At 51.2% G+C, this 20418-nt stretch overlaps 1 protein-coding gene across 1 annotated transcript in view; it reads right to left on the bottom strand.

Annotated features, from left to right (window-relative positions):
* Window positions 1–211: 211 nt before the first annotated feature.
* Window positions 212–20418, bottom strand: part of LOC140354283 (microtubule-associated serine/threonine-protein kinase 2-like) — a 31459-nt gene continuing 11252 nt past the window's right edge. Inside the window, exons 6-24 of the mRNA XM_072439232.1 lie at window positions 17684–17936; window positions 17239–17306; window positions 17068–17162; window positions 16551–16759; window positions 15931–16069; window positions 15639–15771; window positions 15107–15272; window positions 11509–11610; window positions 10818–10940; window positions 10020–10129; window positions 9417–9562; window positions 8151–8278; window positions 7627–7857; window positions 7140–7418; window positions 6353–6579; window positions 1228–1350; window positions 1018–1157; window positions 563–738; window positions 212–489 (exon numbers count right to left, since the gene is read on the bottom strand). Coding sequence (XP_072295333.1) covers window positions 212–489; window positions 563–738; window positions 1018–1157; window positions 1228–1350; window positions 6353–6579; window positions 7140–7418; window positions 7627–7857; window positions 8151–8278; window positions 9417–9562; window positions 10020–10129; window positions 10818–10940; window positions 11509–11610; window positions 15107–15272; window positions 15639–15771; window positions 15931–16069; window positions 16551–16759; window positions 17068–17162; window positions 17239–17306; window positions 17684–17936 — 3126 coding nt within the window. The remainder of the gene's footprint in view (window positions 490–562; window positions 739–1017; window positions 1158–1227; window positions 1351–6352; window positions 6580–7139; window positions 7419–7626; window positions 7858–8150; window positions 8279–9416; window positions 9563–10019; window positions 10130–10817; window positions 10941–11508; window positions 11611–15106; window positions 15273–15638; window positions 15772–15930; window positions 16070–16550; window positions 16760–17067; window positions 17163–17238; window positions 17307–17683; window positions 17937–20418) is intronic.

Below are 20418 nucleotides of genomic sequence, written 5' to 3'. Positions count from 1 at the left end.
GGCGGAGACGAGTGAAGTTTCACCTGAGCGGAAAAAGAGGTTTAGAAGAACGTGAACCAGGACTAAACAAGGCCTAAACCAGGTCTAAACCAGGTCTAAACCAGGCCTAAACCAGGTCTAAACCAGGTCTAAACCAGGACTAAACCAGGTCTGAACCAGGTCTAAACCAGGTCTAAACCAGGCCTAAACCAGGATTAAAAGGGTGCTGTACTCAATCCACAGGGAGCACTGCTGTACTCACGGCAGCTCCATTGGGCAGAGGCCCTGGCGACCGCGGTGGCGACCCGGGCTGAGGCGTGGGAGACGGCGTGCGAGCCAGAGGAGACAGAGGGATGTTTCCTGCAGACTTCCTCCGAGGAGAACGAAACTGACGCTGAAGCTTATGGCCCAAACCCACCAGAGAACTGGGCCGAGTGTGGCCCGAAGAGGGGCCCGACGCTGGAGAGTTTGGGACGGATGAGGACGGAGAACTGCTCTGAGGAGAGCCCCCTGCTGGACACACCGGGAAGTGAGACAGGACTAACATGAGACCAGGGCTAAACCAGGACAGAACCACACTTACCTGAATGGGCGGAGTCAGGCGTGCACCTGTGGGCATGGGTGGGCGGGGACAGGTGAGTGGGGGAGGCGGGGCCACTCTCTCCTGACGAAAGAGAGCGATTCAGAGACGAGAGGCTGCGACTGTGAAGCAGCGACGACTGCGTTGTGACGCGCCGGAACAACGACGACTTCCTCTTACTAAAGGAGAAGAAACAGGTCTGAACCGGGTCTGAACCGGGTCTGAACCGGGTCTGAACCGGGTCTGAACCGGGTCTGAACAGGGCCCAAACCGATAAATACGCCCCTCCCCCACCTGCACGCCCCTCCTCCACCTGCATGCCCGCCCCGCCTCCACCTGCACACCCCGCCCCTCCCCCACCTGCAAGCCCTGCCCCTCCTACACGCCCCGCCCCTCCCCCACCTGCATGCCCCGCCTCTCCCCCCTTCTACAGTGGCGTGTGGTAAAGTGGGCCGGACCTCTCCTCTTTGCCCTCCTTCTTCTTGCTCTTCTTGCTCCTTCGGGCCATCTTGGTTTTATGGCTGGTTTTTCGAGCTGGTCCGACTCTGATGGACGTGTTTTCAAACGGAGTCGCTGAGATGGAGAGTTTAGCTCCGCTCTGAGGAGGAGACAGGGTTAGTGAGGAGGAGGAGCAGAGGAAGAGGAGGAGCAGAGGAAGAGGAGCAGACCTTCAGTATGAGCCGCACCACGTCTGTGTGAACCAGGCCGTGAACTGCTTCTCCATTTACATGAGTGATGAGATCGCCTTCTCTGAGTCCAGCATCGTGCGCCGGACCTCCATCCTCCACGTGCTGAGACACAAGAGATAAACCGGGTCTAAACCGGGACTGAACCAGGTCTAAACCAGGTCTAAACCGGGACTAAACCAGGTCTAAACTGGGTCTAAACCGGGTCTAGACCGGGTCAAAACCAGGTCTAAACCAGGTCTAAACCTTGCCTGACCCGCCAGCCCCGCCCACATTCTGTTCGAATGCGTAAGGGTCTGGAACCCGAGTCAGAGCCAATGAAATTGTTGGTACCCAATCCCAGTCGGAGGTTTTAACGCGTCACACTGAGATACGGTGTAACTCTTCACCCCCGTTCAAAAACATTCAAGATGGCGGACCCGGCTCGTGACCCGGCTCGTGACCGAGTGTTTACTTCTGCTCTCGCTTCGGTTTGAAAAATCAGGAGAGTCCCCTCTACTTGCCGTGATGAACGTGCGTTAGATGCAGTTATACGAAGGGCGTCATCACGATTCAGGAGACATTTTCTGCGTTCAGGACAGATAACGAGGAACACGCCTTGTTGACATGGGCTACGTAATATCCGGTTAAGCGTGTGGCGTTTTTTTGCGTCACTTCTGGGTTTATGTGATTGGTTCTGTCTCTGCTCTAAACTCCGCCCTAGAAATTGAAACGCAGCGGTCGAGCCCCAGAACCTCACACAGGTTTGATAAGTAGTCTGTCAAAACGTGTTGGGAATGGCTGGTCAGTCAAGTCTAAACCGGGTCTAAACCGGGTCTAAACCGGGTCTAAACCGGGTCTAAACCGGGTCTAAACCGGGTCTAAACCAGGTCTAAACCAGGGCTAAACCGGGTCTAAACCGGGTCTAAACCAGGTCTAAACCAGGGCTAAACCGGGTCTAAACCGGGTCTAAACCAGGTCTAAACCGGGGCTAAACCGGGTCTAAAACGTCACAAAGGCGCCGGTACAGCTGGCAGCCCTGTGTAAACGCTCCGCTCTTTTCTCACACTTTTTCTCACACTTGTGCTTTATCTTCTGTATTTTGTAAATATTTTTTTCTATTTTACTGTACGATCAGGACACGCGCGGAATCGTTTTTAATTCAACTGTTCTTGACTTTTTTCGGCTGGAATATTGAGTGTTTTCGTTGTGTCGTCGTGATGTGAGCTAACTCTGAGCCCCCCCCCCGGCCCCCCCGCGCCCTCCGGCCGCCGCTGACGTACAGTGCGCCGCGGTACACGTTTATATAAAAGAGGAACTTCACGAACGATCGGGACACGCACTGGAATCGCTTTAATTCAACTTGTTTTGACTTTGTTCGGCTGGAGTGTTTTCGTCGTGTCGTCGCGATGTGCCTCAGCTCCGAAGCCCCCCAGCCCCCCTGGGCCCCCCGGCCGGCGCCGTACCGCGTTTACACAAAGGAGGAACTCATGAAATTCTGAAGAACCGTCGTCTTACCCGGAGATCGTCACGTTATCCCGGCGAACATCCTAAGGAAAACGAAGCGAAGCAGAAGGGCTGGATGTAAAATCCGTGAGAAGGGAGGAGGAAATAGAAAGCCGGTTCATGTGAGAGGCCCCACCCACAGCAAAGGACACACTCTAGATCTCATAATTACAAAGGGGGTAAATATTTCAAATGTTAATGTGATCGATGTTGCTCTGTCTGATCATTTCTGTGTCTTCTTTGACCTGTCTGTTTCTCCCAAACCACCGGTTGGTCCTGCAGGTGTTCAGAGGAGACACATAAATGATGACACAGGTGCACTGTTTATGGAAATGATAAACTTTGAAAATGTCTCATGTTCTAATGTAAATGATTTGTTGAACTCTGTTACATCTAGTGTTTTGAATGTTCTGGACACCATCGCCCCTATAAAGGCTAAAATGGTTAAAAATAAGCAGAAGGCGCCGTGGAGACCTGATGATTCGGTCAGGGCACAGAAAAGGGAGTGCCGCAGGGCCGAACGGAAATGGCGCAAGTCAAAGCTCCAGGTTCAAAAAGAGATTTACAAAGAGAAGCTGAACATGTACAACCTAATCTTATGTAGAACTAGGGAAAGATATTTTTCTGAAATAATTGGAAGCTGCAGTAACAACTCGCGTGTCCTGTTTGCCACAGTAAACAGATGAACAAATCCTCCAGCTCAGCTGCCGTTAGAACTCATTTCCACATCCAAGTGTAATGAGTTTGCATTATTCTTTAATGACAAAGTTCAGGGCATTAAAAATGCTATAAATCCCACAATGCAAAAAATTACCCTAAAACCACCAAGACACTTAGAGCTAACTCACTTTGCACCAGTAACTGACAAAACTGTCCATGAGATCATCACCAGTCTGAGTTCATCTACATGCTGCCTTGATGTGTTACCCACCAGATTTCTAAAGTCTGTGCTGAACAGTTTGTTAGCACCATTCACTCACATAGTTAACATGCCGCTTCAATCTGGAACATTCCCAATGTCTTTGAAAACTGTGGTCATAAAGCCTCTCCTAAAGAAGAGCAGTCTTGATGCCGCAGTACTGAGTCATTACCGGCCCATCTCTAATCTGCCATTTTGGGGCAAAGTCCTTGAAAAGGTTGTTTACCAACAGCTCACAGATTTCCTCTTAATAAACAACTCATTTGATGTTTTTCAGTCAGGTTTTAGACCTCATCACAGCACTGAGACTGCTCTTGTCAAGGTGAATAATGACATCCGCCTGAACACTGACACGGGCAAAGCCTCAGTCTTAATTCTGTTAGATCTGAGTGCTGCTTTTGACACTGTCGATCATGGGATCCTCTTACAGAGACTAGAGGACTGGGTGGGCATCACTGGCACTGCCCTAAACTGGTTAAGGTCCTATCTGCAAGACAGGAAGTACTTTGTTGAAATTGGTAGCTGTGTCTCAGACCACATGACCCTGACCTGTGGAGTGCCCCAAGGGTCAGTCCTGGGTCCCCTTCTGTTCAACCTCTACATGCTGCCGTTGGGTCAGTTGATACGCAGTGAAAATGTGTCCTATCACAATTATGCAGACGACACTCAGATCTATGTTTCACTATCGGCAGGTGACTATGGACCAGTAGATTCACTCTGTCACTGCATCCAACAGATCAGTTTGTGGATGCAAAACAACTTTCTCCAGCTGAACTCAGACAAGACTGAAATAATCGTTTTTGGCCACGGAAACAAAGAGAAAGTGTTAGCGGTCACCTCCAGAGTCTCGCTCTAAAACCTACAAACCAAATTTGAAATCTGGGGGTAATAATGGACTCAGACTTGAACTTTAATAGCCACGTCAAATCAATAACATCAGCAGCTTTTTACCATCTAAAAAACATTGCCAAAATCAAAAATATAGTGTCAAAACCAGATTTAGAGAGACTTATCCATGCGTTTGTCTCCAGTAGATTAGACTACTGTAACGGCCGCTCACTGGTCTCTCCAAACGAGTTGTAAAACAGCTGCAGTACATCCAGAACGCTGCTGCTCGGGTCCTGACTAGAACCAGGAAGTACCATCACATTAGTCCTGTTCTCAGGTCTCTGCACTGCCCCCTGTGGCTCAGAGAATAGACTTTAAAGCAGCTCTGCTTGTGTACAAGTCTCTCCATGGCCTAACACCAAAGTACATCTTGGATATGTTAGTGCCATAGGAACCATCTCGGACTCTGAGGACCTCAGGGACCGGCCTCCTGCTGGTGCCAGAGTCAGGACAAAACATGGGGAATCTGCGTTTCAGTTTTATGCAGCTAAAATCTGGAACATTCTTCCTGAAGATGTGAGACAGGTTCTACTCTGACAATGTTCAAATCTAAGCTAAAAACAGTTTTGTTTAGCTGTGCATATGACTGAAAGGATTTTTTCTTTGCACTTTTGTCTTTTGTTTGTGATTTTATTAGTTTAGACAATCAGTTGGATTGATAATTTTTAATTTAGTTAATTTTATTGTATTTCTGTTTCTGTAATTTCTTTGTGATTTGAATGCATTTTTCCTGCTGTGAAGCACTTTGAATTGCCTTGTGTATGAAATGTGCTCTACAAATAAACTTGCCTTGCCTTGCCTCCTGCTGCACCGCTCTCTCTCTCACCTGGAAAAGGACAGGGGACTGGAGCAGGACTTTGTGGACTGGTGTCAGCGGAACCACCACCTCATCAACGCGGGGAAGACCAAGGAGATGGTGGTGGATTTCCGCAGACGCCACCCCACTGCCCCCTCACCAGTGAACATCCAGGGACGGGACATTGAGAGAATGACTCATACAAGTACCTGGTGTTCATCTGAACCACAAACTGGACTGGACTCATAACACAGACTGTACAGGAAGAGCCAGAGTCGGCTCTACCTCCTGAGGAGACTCAGGTCTTTTGGAGTGACAGGGCCACTCCTGAAGACCTTCTCTGACTCTGTGGTGCATCAGCCCTCCTGTAGGTGTGGCCTGCTGGAGCAGCAGCATCACAGAGAGGGAGAGGAAGAAGCTGGACAAAGTCATCAAGAAGTCCAGCTCCGTCCTGGGCTGTGCTCTTGACACGGTGCAGGAGGTGGGGGACAGAAGGGTCCTGGCTAGATTCACATCTATGCTTGACCATGAGTGTCACCCCCTGCAGGACACTCTGTCCCCTGCAGGACACTCTGTCCACTGCAGGACACTCTGTCCACTGCAGGACACTCTGTCCACTGCAGGACACTCTGTCCGCTCTGGAGAGCTGAACACTCGCAATACTGACCTAACCATGTGCAATTCCGTCATATGTGCAATTACAGTGAAATTCATGTGCTGTCGTGACACATATTCATGTGCAATTACTGTCGTGATCACATGCAATGGTATTTATGTATTTATTTATTTTTATCTTTATTATTTTCCCCCCTCCATCCCTTGTTGGGAAATGGGAGGTTTTGTCTATGGGAGTTTTTGTTTATAGGAGATCTTCTACTGAGAGTGTTTTTCAGACTTCCTATAAGTGATCTGTTCTTTTCTTCTGTATCTACCTCTGTATCTACCTGCGTTGCAACAATGAAATTTCCCCATGTGGGACAATAAAGGAATATCTCATCTTATCTTAAACCGGGACTCACCCAGACCATGTGGTGCACCCTGAACACGTGGCTCTCTCCCATGTAGACTCGGATGGCTCTCAGGGTGAAGCCGTACTTTTTGCCCGAGCGTTGGATGATCAGAGCCGGTTTGATGCTGGTAACCGCCGGCGACAGGTCCCGGCTCGGGGACGAGTCTCGAGATGACGGATTGGACGAGAGCGAGTGCGGGGACATCGGGCTGGCCAATGGGGAGACGCCAAGATGATCTGTGGGAGAAACAGGGTTAGCTTTGTAGCTTAGCATGTGTGCTCAACATATGAGTTAGCTTAGCGTGTGGCCTAACAAATGAGTTAGCTTAGCATGTGGGCTCAACATATGAGTTAGCTTAGCATGTGGGCTCAACATATGAGTTAGCTTAGTATGTGGCCTAACATATGAGTTAGCTTAGCATGTGGGCTCAACATGAGTTAGCTTAGCATGTAGGCTCAACATATGAGTTAGCTTAGCATGTGGGTTCAACATATGAGTTAGCTTAGCATGTGGGTTCAACATATGAGTTAGCTTAGCATGTGGCCTAACAAATGAGTTAGCTTGGCATGTGGGCTCAACATATGAGTTAGCTTAGCATGTAGCTTAACATATGAGTTAGCTTAGCATGTGAGCTCAACATATAAGTTTGCTTAGCATGTGGGCTCAACATATGAGTTAGCTTAGCATGTAGGCTCAACATGAGTTAGCTTAGCATGTGGGTTCAACCTATGAGTTAGCTTAGCATGTGGGCTCAACATAGAAGTTAGCTTAGCATGTAACCTGTGGGGGACCTCACCTGTGGGGATCATGAGGGACAGCGCAGTGGCTGAGGCCGACTTGATGACTTTGCTGAAGGATCTGGGCATGGTCTGAGGGTAAGGCTTCTCTGAGTCGCCGGACAGAAGTCTGTGACGAGCTCGACGTGCTGCCAGGTCGCTGATGGCTCTGGGGGCGGGGTCAGAGGCTCTGGGGGAGGAGTCTTTGGGCGTTTTGTGGTGGCTCTGAGCTTTACCTGTGATGTTATTATCAGGTGTAGCCTCAGGTTCCTGGTCTCTGCAGGGTTTAGGAGCACACGCTGTGAAGACAAACAGGAATGAACATTAGAACTCAGGCCCCGAAAACCTCCTCTGGACCTGAAGTGGCCTCAGGGAGGTCCTCTCTGGTGTGGCCTCAGGGAGGTCCTCTCTGGTGTGGCCTCAGGGAGGTCCTCTCTGGTGTGGCCTCAGGGAGGTCCTCTCTGGTGTTACGGAGCAGCTTAGATCTCAGAGTAAGGAGATACTGACACGTGCTGCTGCCGCACGGAGGAACTGGAGACTCGTCCAGACTCAGTTCTCTCTCCACGGGCCGATCCAGACAGGGTCCAGCCTGGTCCAGACCGGGTCCAGGGTCGGATCCAGCCTGGTCCAGACCGGGTCCAGCCTGGTCCAGACCGGCTCCAGGCGTTTCTGGGACGGAGGCTGGAAGCTCTTCAGACTTTTGGCTCCTCAGGAAACTGGGATTTTTACCAACGGCTTCTAAAAGAACATGAGAAGTTCCAATAAGTCTTAAGTCTGGACCTTCTCCAGCTCCACCTCCTCACCCACCTCCTCACCCACCTCCTCACCCTCATCCACCTCCTCACCCACCTCCTCACCCTCATCCACCTCCTCACCCACCTCCTCACCCACCTCCTCACCCTCATCCACCTCCTCACCCACCTCCTCACCCTCATCCACCTCCTCACCCACCTCCTCACCCACCTCCTCACCCTCATCCACCTCCTCGCCCACCTCCTCCTCCTCCACCTCCTCCTCGCCCCCAGACTCACCATCGTCCTCAGAGTTGATGTGGAACCTGGGCATCTGGATGAGGGCGGAGCTGCAGCGGCGGCGAGCGGTCAGAGGAGGAGACGAGTCGCTCTCTGTGTGAGACGACTCTGACAGCGACATACGCTTCCTGAGAGCAAACATGACATCATGTGTGTGACATCATCATGTGTGACATCATCATGTGTGACATCATCATGTGTGACATCATCATGTGTGTGTGACCTCATGTGTGACATCATCATGTGTGTGTGACCTCATCATGTGTGACATCATCATGTGTGTGACATCATCATGTGTGACCTCATCATGTGTGACCTCATCATGTGTGTGACATCATCATGTGTGTGACATCATCATGTGTGTGACCTCATCATGTGTGACCTCATGTGTGACATCATCATGTGTGTGACATCATCATGTGTGACCTCATCATGTGTGACCTCATCATGTGTGTGACATCATCATGTGTGTGACATCATCATGTGTGTGACCTCATCATGTGTGACCTCATGTGTGACATCATTATGTGTGTGACCTTATGTGTGACATCATCATGTGTGTGACCTCATCATGTGTGACCTCATGTGTGACATCATTATGTGTGTGACCTCATGTGTGACATCATCATGTGTGTGACATCATCATGTGTGTGACATCATCATGTGTGACCTCATCATGTGTGACCTCATCATGTGTGTGACATCATCATGTGTGTGACATCATCATGTGTGTGACCTCATCATGTGTGACCTCATGTGTGACATCATCATGTGTGTGACATCATCATGTGTGACCTCATCATGTGTGACCTCATCATGTGTGTGACATCATCATGTGTGTGACATCATCATGTGTGTGACCTCATCATGTGTGACCTCATGTGTGACATCATTATGTGTGTGACCTTATGTGTGACATCATCATGTGTGTGACCTCATCATGTGTGACCTCATGTGTGACATCATTATGTGTGTGACCTCATGTGTGACATCATTATGTGTGTGACCTCATTTGTGACATCATCATGTGTGTGACATCATCATGTGTGTGACATCATCATGTGTGTGACATCATCATGTGTGTGACATCATCATGTGTGTGTGACATCCTCCTCCTCCCTCTCAGGTCCCTCCTCCCCCCTCTGAGGTCTCCTCCTCCCTCCGAGGTCTCTCCTCCCCCTCAGGGCTCCTCCCTCTGAGGTCTCTCCTCCCCCTCAGGGCTCCTCCCCCTCAGGGCTCCTCCCCCTCAGGGCTCCTCACACTCACATCTCTGGTGACCCCAGGATCCAGCTCCGGTCTTTGCTCTTCGTTCTCTTCTCAGTGTCTCGCTCTGTTTCTTCGCTCAGGCTTCGTTTGGACGGAGGAGTTCGTTTGTCCTCGGCCAGAGACAGACGCTCCAGACTCGAGTAAACCTGAGGACAAAGAGGCGGGTTTAGACCTGAGACGGACCGGGTTTGGACCAACGACAGAGTAGTAGTAGTAGTAGTAGTAGTAGTAGTAGTAGTAGTAGCAGTAGCAGTAGCAGTAGCAGTAGCAGTAGCAGTAGCAGTAGCAGTAGCAGTAGCAGTAGTAGTAGTAGTAGTAGTAGTAGTAGTAGTAGTAGTAGTAGTAGTAGTAGTAGTAGTAGTAGTAGTAGCAGTAGTAGCAGTGATAATAGTAATAGTAGTAGTGACAGTAGTAGAAGTAGAAGTAGTAGTGATAGTAGTAGAAGTAGTAGTGATAGTAGTAGAAGTAGTAGTAGTAGTAGTAGTAGTAGTAGCAGTGATAATAGTAATAGTAGTAGTGACAGTAGTAGAAGTAGTAGTAGTAGTAGTAGTAGTAGTAGCAGTAGTAGTAGTAGCAGTAGTAGTACTGCAGTATTGGCTGTACCTTGCTGAATCTCGGGGAGCAGGAGGAGAACTGTTGGATCTCCACAGTGTCTTCATCGTTGGTGTCGTCGTCTTCTTCAGAGTCCAAATGCTGAAAACGTTCCGATCGTGCTGAGGACAAACGTGTGACCTTTACGTCAAACACTAACATAAGGGTCATTAGCAGTTCTACTCAGAAGTATTCTCTGTGTCAGAAGTATTCTCAGAAGTGTTCTCAGAAGTATTCTCAGAAGTGTTCTCAGAATTATTCTCAGTAGTATTCTCAGAAGTATTCTCAGAAGTATTCTCAGTAGTATTCTCAGAAGTATTCTCAGAAGTGGTCTCAGAAGTGGTCTCAGAAGTGTTCTCAGAATTATTCTGATAAGTATTCTCAGAAGTATTCTCTGTGTCAGAAGTATTCTCTGTGTCAGAAGTATTCTCTGTGTCAGAAGTATTCTCTGTGTCAGAAATATTCTCTGTGTCAGAAGTATTCTCAGAAGTATTCTCAGTAGTGTTCTCAGAAGAATTCTCAGAAGTATTCTCAGAAGTGGTCTCAGAAGTGGTCTCAGAAGTATTCTCAGTGTCAGAAGTATTCTGGTAATTATTCTGATAAGTATTCTGATAAGTATTTTCAGAAGTATTCTCAGAAGTATTCTCAGTGTCAGAAGTATTCTCAGAAGTATTCTAAGTAGTATTCTCAGTGCTGGTGCTGTCGTCTGGTCAGCTCTCCATTATGTTTGATTTGTTGAAAAGACGCTGCAGCTGAATAACTTTGGTCAAATACCCACTCTGCAGTGGTCGTTGAAGTAAAAGTACTTACTGTCGAAGTAGCTGGTGTCATCCTCAGACTCGAGTTGAGGGATAAACTCTGCTTTCTGTCGCAGTAAATTGTTCCAGTCCAAGTGTGAGAAGAAGTGGTGCTGCTTCACCTCCACGGCTCCTCCTGAGGACACAAAATACAAAGATATTTATTACATCAAACACCAGATACTACACACTCGCAGTACTGCCTCTTCTGAGAATACAACATACAAATATTCTGGTTGGAATCTGTAGAAACCTGAAAATGTCAAACCTGATTATGATTTCAATTGTACATTGAAACGACGTGATGGCTAAATCTCTGACCACGGGATAGAAAGTGACCATTTGAGTGACCAACAAACCCGCTGAGATGCTCATGGGCGCTCCTAACGCCCCTGACCAAGACGTCCCACGTGGACGGAGCGAGATGCTCATGGGAGCTCCTAACGCCCGTGACCAGGACGTCCCACGTGGACGGAGTGAGATGCTCATGGGCGCTCCAAGAGGCGTGCGGGCGCCGCTCTAGATCGCCGTGTACTCGCCTCCACGTTAAAAGCGCTGCTTTATTTTGTAAAAACGTCAAAAAAAGGCCGTGATAAACATATTCGCTTTCCATAGCCTTACATTTTTAAAGCCCCCGGTTGGACAGGGTGTTTTCATATCCTAGCTAAAAGCCTGTGGTCCTGGCTCTGGACCTGGTCTAGTACCTGTTCCCAGCCGCTCCAGAGGATCCTGTCGGAGCAGGTCAGAGATCAGATCTTGAGCATCCATCGGCAGAGGTTCATCTCCTTCAGGCCAAATGAGCTCGTCTGAAACAAAAGGACACAGCAGGTGTGTTACAGGTGCGTCAGGTGTGTTACAGGTGCGTCAGTTGTGTTACAGGTGCGTCTGGTGTGTTACAGGTGCGTCAGGTGTTTTACAGGTGTGTTACAGCTGTATTACAGGTGTGCTACAGGTGTATTACAGGTGTGTTACAGCTGTATTACAGGTGTGCTACAGGTGTATTACAGGTGTGTTACAGGTGCGTCAGTTGTGTTACAGGTGTATTACAGGTGTGTTACAGGTGCGTCAGTTGTGTTACAGGTGTGTGTGGTGTGTTACAGGTGCGTCAGGTGTGTTACAGGTGCGTCAGGTGTGTTACCACAGGTGCGTCAGGTGTGTTACAGGTGCGTCAGTTGTGTTACAGGTGTGTGTGGTGTGTTACAGGTGCGTCAGGTGCGTCAGGTGTGTTACAGGTGTGTTACAGGTGCGTCAGGTGTGTTACTACAGGTGCGTCAGGTGTGTTACAGGTGTGTTACAGGTGCGTCAAGTGTGTTACAGGTGTGTTACAGGTGCGTCAGGTGTGTTTACAGGTGCGTCAGATGTGTTACTACAGGTGCGTCAGATGTGTTACAGGTGCATCAGGTGTGTTACAGGTGCGTTACAGGTGTGTTACAGGTGTGTTACAGGTGCGTCAGGTGTGTAACAGGTGCGTCGGGTGTGTTTACAGGTGCGTCAGGTGTGTTACAGGTGTGTTACAGGTGCGCCAGGTGAGTTTACAGGTGCGTCAGATGTGTTACTACAGGTGTGCTACAGGTGTGTTACAGGTGTGTTACAGGTGTGTTACAGGTGTATTACAGGTGTGTTACAGGTGCGTCAGTTGTGTTACAGGTGTGTGTGGTGTGTTACAGGTGCGTCAGGTGTGTTACAGGTGTGTTACAGGTGCGTCAGGTGTGTTACTACAGGTGCGTCAGGTGTGTTACAGGTGCGTCAGGTGTGTTACAGGTGTGTTACAGGTGCGTCAAGTGTGTTACAGGTGTGTTACAGGTGCGTCAGGTGTGTTTACAGGTGCGTCAGATGTGTTACTACAGGTGCGTCAGGTGTGTTACAGGTGCATCAGGTGTGTTACAGGTGCGTCAGGTGTGTTACAGGTGTGTTACAGGTGCGTCAGGTGTGTAACAGGTGCGTCGGTGTGTTACTACAGGTGCGTCAGATGTGTTACTACAGGTGCGTCAGGTGAGTTTACAGGTGCGTCAGATGTGTTACTACAGGTGCGTCAGGTGTGTTACAGGTGCGTCAGGTGTGTTACTACAGGTGCGTCAGGTGTGTTACAGGTGCGTCAGGTGTGTTACAGGTGTGTTACAGGTGCGTCAGGTGTGTTACAGGTGTGTTACAGGTGCGTCAGATGTGTTACTACAGGTGCGTCAGGTGTGTTACAGGTGCATCAGGTGAGTTTACAGGTGCGTCAGATGTGTTACTACAGGTGCGTCAGGTGTGTTACAGGTGCGTCAGGTGTGTTACTACAGGTGCGTCAGGTGTGTTACTACAGGTGCGTCAGGTGTGTTACAGGTGCGTCAGGTGTGTTACAGGTGCGTCAGGTGTGTTACAGGTGTGTTACAGGTGCGTCAGGTGTGTTACAGGAGTGCGTCAGGTGTGTTACAGGAGTGTTACAGGTGTGTTACAGGAGTGTTACAGGTGTGTTACAGGTGTGTTACAGGTGCGTCAGTTGTGTTACAGGTGTGTGTGGTGTGTTACAGGTGCGTCAGGTGCGTCAGGTGTGTTACAGGTGTGTTACAGGTGCGTCAGGTGTGTTACTACAGGTGCGTCAGGTGTGTTACAGGTGTGTTACAGGTGCGTTACAGGTGCGTCAAGTGTGTTACAGGTGTGTTACAGGTGCGTCAGGTGTGTTTACAGGTGCGTCAGATGTGTTACTACAGGTGCGTCAGATGTGTTACAGGTGCATCAGGTGTGTTACAGGTGCGTTACAGGTGTGTTACAGGTGTGTTACAGGTGCGTCAGGTGTGTAACAGGTGCGTCGGGTGTGTTTACAGGTGCGTCAGGTGTGTTACAGGTGTGTTACAGGTGCGCCAGGTGAGTTTACAGGTGCGTCAGATGTGTTACTACAGGTGTGCTACAGGTGTGTTACAGGTGTGTTACAGGTGTGTTACAGGTGTATTACAGGTGTGTTACAGGTGCGTCAGTTGTGTTACAGGTGTGTGTGGTGTGTTACAGGTGCGTCAGGTGTGTTACAGGTGTGTTACAGGTGCGTCAGGTGTGTTACTACAGGTGCGTCAGGTGTGTTACAGGTGCGTCAGGTGTGTTACAGGTGTGTTACAGGTGCGTCAAGTGTGTTACAGGTGTGTTACAGGTGCGTCAGGTGTGTTTACAGGTGCGTCAGATGTGTTACTACAGGTGCGTCAGGTGTGTTACAGGTGCATCAGGTGTGTTACAGGTGCGTCAGGTGTGTTACAGGTGCGTTACAGGTGTGTTACAGGTGCGTCAGGTGTGTAACAGGTGCGTCGGTGTGTTACTACAGGTGCGTCAGATGTGTTACTACAGGTGCGTCAGGTGAGTTTACAGGTGCGTCAGATGTGTTACTACAGGTGCGTCAGGTGTGTTACAGGTGCGTCAGGTGTGTTACTACAGGTGCGTCAGGTGTGTTACAGGTGCGTCAGGTGTGTTACAGGTGTGTTACAGGTGCGTCAGGTGTGTTACAGGTGCGTTACAGGTGCGTCAGATGTGTTACTACAGGTGCGTCAGGTGTGTTACAGGTGCATCAGGTGAGTTTACAGGTGCGTCAGATGTGTTACTACAGGTGCGTCAGGTGTGTTACAGGTGCGTCAGGTGTGTTACTACAGGTGCGTCAGGTGTGTTACTACAGGTGCGTCAGGTGTGTTACAGGTGCGTCAGGTGTGTTACAGGTGCGTCAGGTGTGTTACAGGTGTGTTACAGGTGCGTCAGGTGTGTTACAGGAGTGCGTCAGGTGTGTTACAGGAGTGTTACAGGTGTGTTACAGGAGTGTTACAGGTGTGTTACAGGAGTGTTACAGGTGTGTTACAGGTGCGTCAGGTGTGTTACAGGTGCGTCAGGTGTGTTACAGGTGTGTTACAGGAGTGCGTCAGGTGTGTTACAGGAGTGTTACAGGAGTGTTACAGGTGTGTTACAGGAGTGTTACAGGTGTGTTACAGGAGTGTTACAGGAGTGTTACAGGTGCGTCAGGTGTGTTACAGGTGTGTTACAGGAGTGTTACAGGTGTGTTACAGGAGTGTTACAGGAGTGTTACAGGTGCGTCAGGTGTGTTACAGGTGTGTTACAGGAGTGTTACAGGTGTGTTACAGGAGTGTTACAGGAGTGTTACAGGTGCGCCAGGTGTGTTACAGGTGTGTTACAGGAGTGTTACAGGTGCATCAGGTGTGTTACAGGTGTGTTACAGGAGTGTTACAAGTGCGTCAGGTGTGTTACAAGTGCGTCAGGTGTGTTACAGGTGCGTCAGATGTGTTACAGGTGTGTCAAGTGCGTCAGGTGTGTGACAGGTGCAGTACTGACCGCTGATGACTTGTCCAAACAGTTCCTCTGGTGTGTCTCCGAAGAATGGAGCGCAGCCGAGTAAAAACTCATAGAGAATGATGCCCATTGACCACCAGTCGACCGGTTTACCATAACCCTGCCTCAGGATGACCTCTGGAGCGATGTACTCAGGGGTACCACACACCTGAAGACCAGAGAGGCAGGTGAGGCAGGTGAGACAGGTGAGGCAGATGAGACAGGTAAGACAGGTGAGGCAGGCAAGACAAGTGAGGCAGGTGAGACAGGTGAGACAGGTGAGGCAGGTGAGAGGTGAGGCAGGTGAGAGGTGAGGCAGGTGAGAGGTGAGGCAGGTGAGATGGTGATATTTGTCCAATGTTTGGAGCCATGCTTGGGCTGATGTTATGCAACTTTTCTGTGATGTTTGTTTGGGTGGTGTTTGGGTGGTGTTTGGGTGGTGTTTGGGCGGTGTTGGTGTGGTGTGTGGGTGACGTTTGGGCGGTATTTGGGTGGCGTTTGGGTGGCGTTTGGGTGGTGTTTGGGTTTTGTATACCTGTTTATCGATGAACTCGCGAGCGTCCTTCTCGATGTGACCCTCGTACAGGTTTGTGGTCAGGCTCATGAGGCCCATCTTGGACAGTCCAAAGTCAGTGAGTTTGATGTGTCCCAGAGACGTGATCAGCAAACTGTGGAGGACAGACAGAGGAAAGAGGACAGACAGAGGACAGACAGAGGACAGACAGAGGACAGACAGAGGACAGACAGAGGGCAGACAGAAGACAGAGGACAGGCTGTGAGACCGTTCTTATGAATTTCTGCTCAGGTTAGGGTTTGTCTTCTGGTACTTGTCTGGTTTGAGGTCTCGGTGGACGATGCCGTAGTTGTGCAGATACTCCAGTGCCAGGACGGTCTCTGCAAAGTATAGACGAGTCATATCCACGGGGAGGGCGCCGATGTTCTTCAGCAGCGTCGCACAGTCTCCTCCTGTGGAACAAGAAGGTCCAGGGTCAGGGGTCAGGGTCAGGGGTCAGGGTCAGGGTTAGGGTCCGAGGTCAGGGTCATGGTCCGAGGTCAGGGTTAGGGTCCGAGGTCAGGGTTAGGATCAGTGTCAGTGTCAGTGTCAGGGTCCTGGGTCAGGATCAGGATCAGGATCAGTGTCGGGGTCAGGATCAGGGGTCAGGGTCCGGGGTCAGGATCAGGGTTAAGGTCAGTGTCAGTGTCAGGGTCCGGGGTCAGGATCAGTGTCCGGGTCAGGATCAGGGGTCAGGGTCCCGGGTCAGGCTCAGGGTCAGGATCAGGGTCAGGGTCAGGGTTAAGGTCAGTGTCAGTGTCAGGGTCCGGGGTCAGGATCAGTGTCCGGGTCAGGATCAGGGGTCAGGGTCCCGGGTCAGGCTCAGGGTCAGGGTCAGGGTTAAGGTCAGTGTCAGGGTCCGGGGTCAGGCTCAGGCTCAGGCTCAGGCCATACCTTCCACGTACTCCAGGACCATGCAGAGATGTCTCCTGGTCTGGAAGGAGCAGAACATGGAGACCACAAACGGGTTCTGGGCAAAGGTCAGAATGTCCCGCTCCACAAAGGCCTGATGCACCTGGTTCCTCAGCAGAAGGTTCTGTTTGTTGATCTTCTTCAGAGCGAAACGCTGACGAGTTTCTGTGTGTCGCACCAGGAACACGGCTCTGCACCAGCAAGAACCAGAAAGAACCAGAGGAACAGGGTTAAAACGGGACTAAAGCAGGTCTGAAGCAGGTCCAAAGCAGGACTAAAGCAGGACTAAAGCAGGACTAAAGCAGGTCCAAAGCAGGACTAAAGCAGGACTAAAGCAGGTCTAAAGCAGGTCTAAAGCAGGAATAAAGCAGGTCTAAAGCAGGACTAAAGCAGGACTAAAGCAGGTCTAAAGCAGGTCTAAAGCAGGACTAAAGCAGGTCTAAAGCAGGACTAAAGCAGGTCTAAAGCAGGACTAAAGCAGGTCTAAAGCGGGACTAACCCGTAGGCTCCATTGGAGATGAGTTTTATGGTCTCAAAGTCTTCTTCTTGTGGAGTTTTCATCTTCTGAGGAGCAGCTGGAGCCGGTATTTGACTCTGAGGAAACATTATTATTACAGTGACATTATTATAAAAGAATTGATTGGGATTTGACAGTCACTGTTATTCTGACCTCGCTGGACTGGTCAGTCTCGGCCGTCTCTGAGTTTCCGCTGTCGTAGCTGTTCATCTGAGCCATTTCTAAAACACAACGATAGAAAAATCACTTTTTAATCATTATTTCTCTATAAAGCTGGAGACAAGCTGTGGTCACGCTTCCCTCTCAAACCACTGGAAGGCTCCACCTGGGGCTCAACAAAGGAGTAACCTGTCACTAAACACGCCCTAAGTTTGAGTTTGAAAGTCGCGAGAAAAATCTGAAATGCCAGGATGATTTAGCCATTTTCAAATTGTGGCTTTAAAATATGAATCATTTAATTGATTGTATTAATGGTCCAGCCTCATCCACTTCAATAAACCTGCAGCTGATGTGTTTAGTCTGTCCCGGGTCAGTCCTTACCCTGGATGGGGTCCCGGGTCAGTCCTTACCCTGGATGGGGTCCCGGGTCAGTCCTTACCCTGGATGGGGTCCCGGGTCAGACCCAGCTGGCTGATGATGTACTTGGGCAGATCAGTCCGGATGCAGTCTCCGGCTCGGGCGTGGCCCTCGGCTCGGGCGTGGCCCTCGGCCGCCTGAAGGAGTTGATAAAACTGCTCCGGGTCAAATTCCAGACACTCGAGCAGCCGAGCGGGACGAGCGATGACCATCATGAGCTGCTTTATGGTCCGAGTCACCAAAGTCAGCTCCGCACTTTGAGAACGCTCCAGAGCCTGAAGAGACACGAGGGGTTAAACACGCTCCAGAGCCCAAGAGGGGTTAAACACGCTCCAGAGCCCGACACGAGGGGTTAAACACGCACCAGAGCCCACGAGGGGTTAAACACGCTCCAGAGCCCGACACGAGGGGTTAAACACGCTCCAGAGCCCACGAGGGGTTAAACACGCTCCAGAGCCTGACACAAGGGGTTAAACACGCTCCAGAGCCCGACACGAGGGGTTAAACACGCTCCAGAGCCCACGAGGGGTTAAACACGCTCCAGAGCCCGACACGAGGGGTTAAACACGCTCCAGAGCCCACGAGGGGTTAAACACGCTCCAGAGCCCGACACGAGGGGTTAAACACGCTCCAGAGCCCGACACAAGGGGTTAAACACGCTGCAGAGCCCGACACGAGGGGTTAAACACGCTCCAGAGCCCACAAGGGGTTAAACACGCTCCAGAGCCCGACACAAGGGGTTAAACACGCTCCAGAGCCCGACACGAGGGGTTAAACACGCTCCAGAGCCCACGAGGGGTTAAACACGCTCCAGAGCCCGACACGAGGGGTTAAACACGCTCCAGAGCCCAAGAGGGGTTAAACACGCTCCAGAGCCCGACACGAGGGGTTAAACACGCTCCAGAGCCCACGAGGGGTTAAACACGCTCCAGAGCCCGACACGAGGGGTTAAACACGCTCCAGAGCCCACGAGGGGTTAAACACGCTCCAGAGCCCGACACGAGGGGTTAAACACGCTCCAGAGCCCACGAGGGGTTAAACACGCTCCAGAGCCCGACACGAGGGGTTAAACACGCTCCAGAGCCCACGAGGGGTTAAACACGCTGCAGAGCCCACGAGGGGTTAAACACGCTCCAGAGCCCGACACGAGGGGTTAAACATGCTCCAGAGCCCACGAGGGGTTAAACACGCTCCAGAGCCCGACACGAGGGGTTAAACACGCTCCAGAGCCCAAGAGGGGTTAAACACGCTCCAGAGCCCGACACGAGGGGTTAAACACGCTCCAGAGCCCGACACGAGGGGTTAAACACGCTCCAGAGCCCGACACGAGGGGTTAAACACGCTGCAGAGCCCGACACGAGGGGTTAAACACGCTCCAGAGCCCACGAGGGGTTAAACACGCTCCAGAGCCCGACACGAGGGGTTAAACACGCTGCAGAGCCCGACACGAGGGGTTAAACACGCTCCAGAGCCCACGAGGGGTTAAACACGCTCCAGAGCCCGACATGAGGGGTTAAACACGCTCCAGAGCCCACGAGGGGTTAAACACGCTCCAGAGCCCGACACGAGGGGTTAAACACGCTGCAGAGCCCGACACGAGGGGTTAAACACGCTCCAGAGCCCACGAGGGGTTAAACACGCTCCAGAGCCTGACACGAGGGGTTAAACACGCTCCAGAGCCCGACACGAGGGGTTAAACACGCTCCAGAGCCCGACACGAGGGGTTAAACACGCTCCAGAGCCCGACACGAGGGGTTAAACACGCTCCAGAGCCCGACACGAGGGGTTAAACACGCTCCAGAGCCCACGAGGGGTTAAACACGCTCCAGAGCCCGACACGAGGGGTTAAACACGCTCCAGAGCCCAAGAGGGGTTAAACACGCTCCAGAGCCCACGAGGGGTTAAACACGCTCCAGAGCCCGACACGAGGGGTTAAACACGCTCCAGAGCCCGACACGAGGGGTTAAACACGCTCCAGAGCCCAAGAGGGGTTAAACACGCTCCAGAGCCCAAGAGGGGTTAAACACGCTCCAGAGCCCGACACGAGGGGTTAAACACGCTCCAGAGCCCGACACGAGGGGTTAAACACGCTCCAGAGCCCAAGAGGGGTTAAACACGCTCCAGAGCCCGACACGAGGGGTTAAACACGCTCCAGAGCCCGACACGAGGGGTTAAACACGCTCCAGAGCCCGACAGGAGGGGTTAAACACGCTCCAGAGCCCGACACGAGGGGTTAAACACGCTGCAGAGCCCGACACGAGGGGTTAAACACGCTAGAGCCCGACATGAGGGGTTAAACACGCTCCAGAGCCCACGAGGGGTTAAACACGCTCCAGAGCCCGACACGAGGGGTTAAACACGCTCCAGAGCCCACGAGGGGTTAAACACGCTCCAGAGCCTGACACGAGGGGTTAAACACGCTCCAGAGCCCGACACGAGGGGTTAAACACGCTCCAGAGCCCGACACGAGGGGTTAAACACGCTCCAGAGCCCACGAGGGGTTAAACACGCTCCAGAGCCCGACACGAGGGGTTAAACACGCACCAGAGCCCACGAGGGGTTAAACACGCTCCAGAGCCCGACACGAGGGGTTAAACACGCTCCAGAGCCCACGAGGGGTTAAACACGCTCCAGAGCCCGACACGAGGGGTTAAACACGCTCCAGAGCCCACGAGGGGTTAAACACGCTGCAGAGCCCGACACGAGGGGTTAAACACGCTCCAGAGCCCACAAGGGGTTAAACACGCTCCAGAGCCC

Source organism: Eucyclogobius newberryi, unplaced genomic scaffold, assembly GCF_026437365.1.
Source record: "Eucyclogobius newberryi isolate DKJ021-1_F unplaced genomic scaffold, fEucNew1.0.hap1 SCAF_9, whole genome shotgun sequence".
Taxonomy (NCBI): Eukaryota; Metazoa; Chordata; class Actinopteri; order Gobiiformes; family Gobiidae; genus Eucyclogobius; species Eucyclogobius newberryi.
This window is presented reverse-complemented; position numbering and strand designations above follow the sequence as displayed.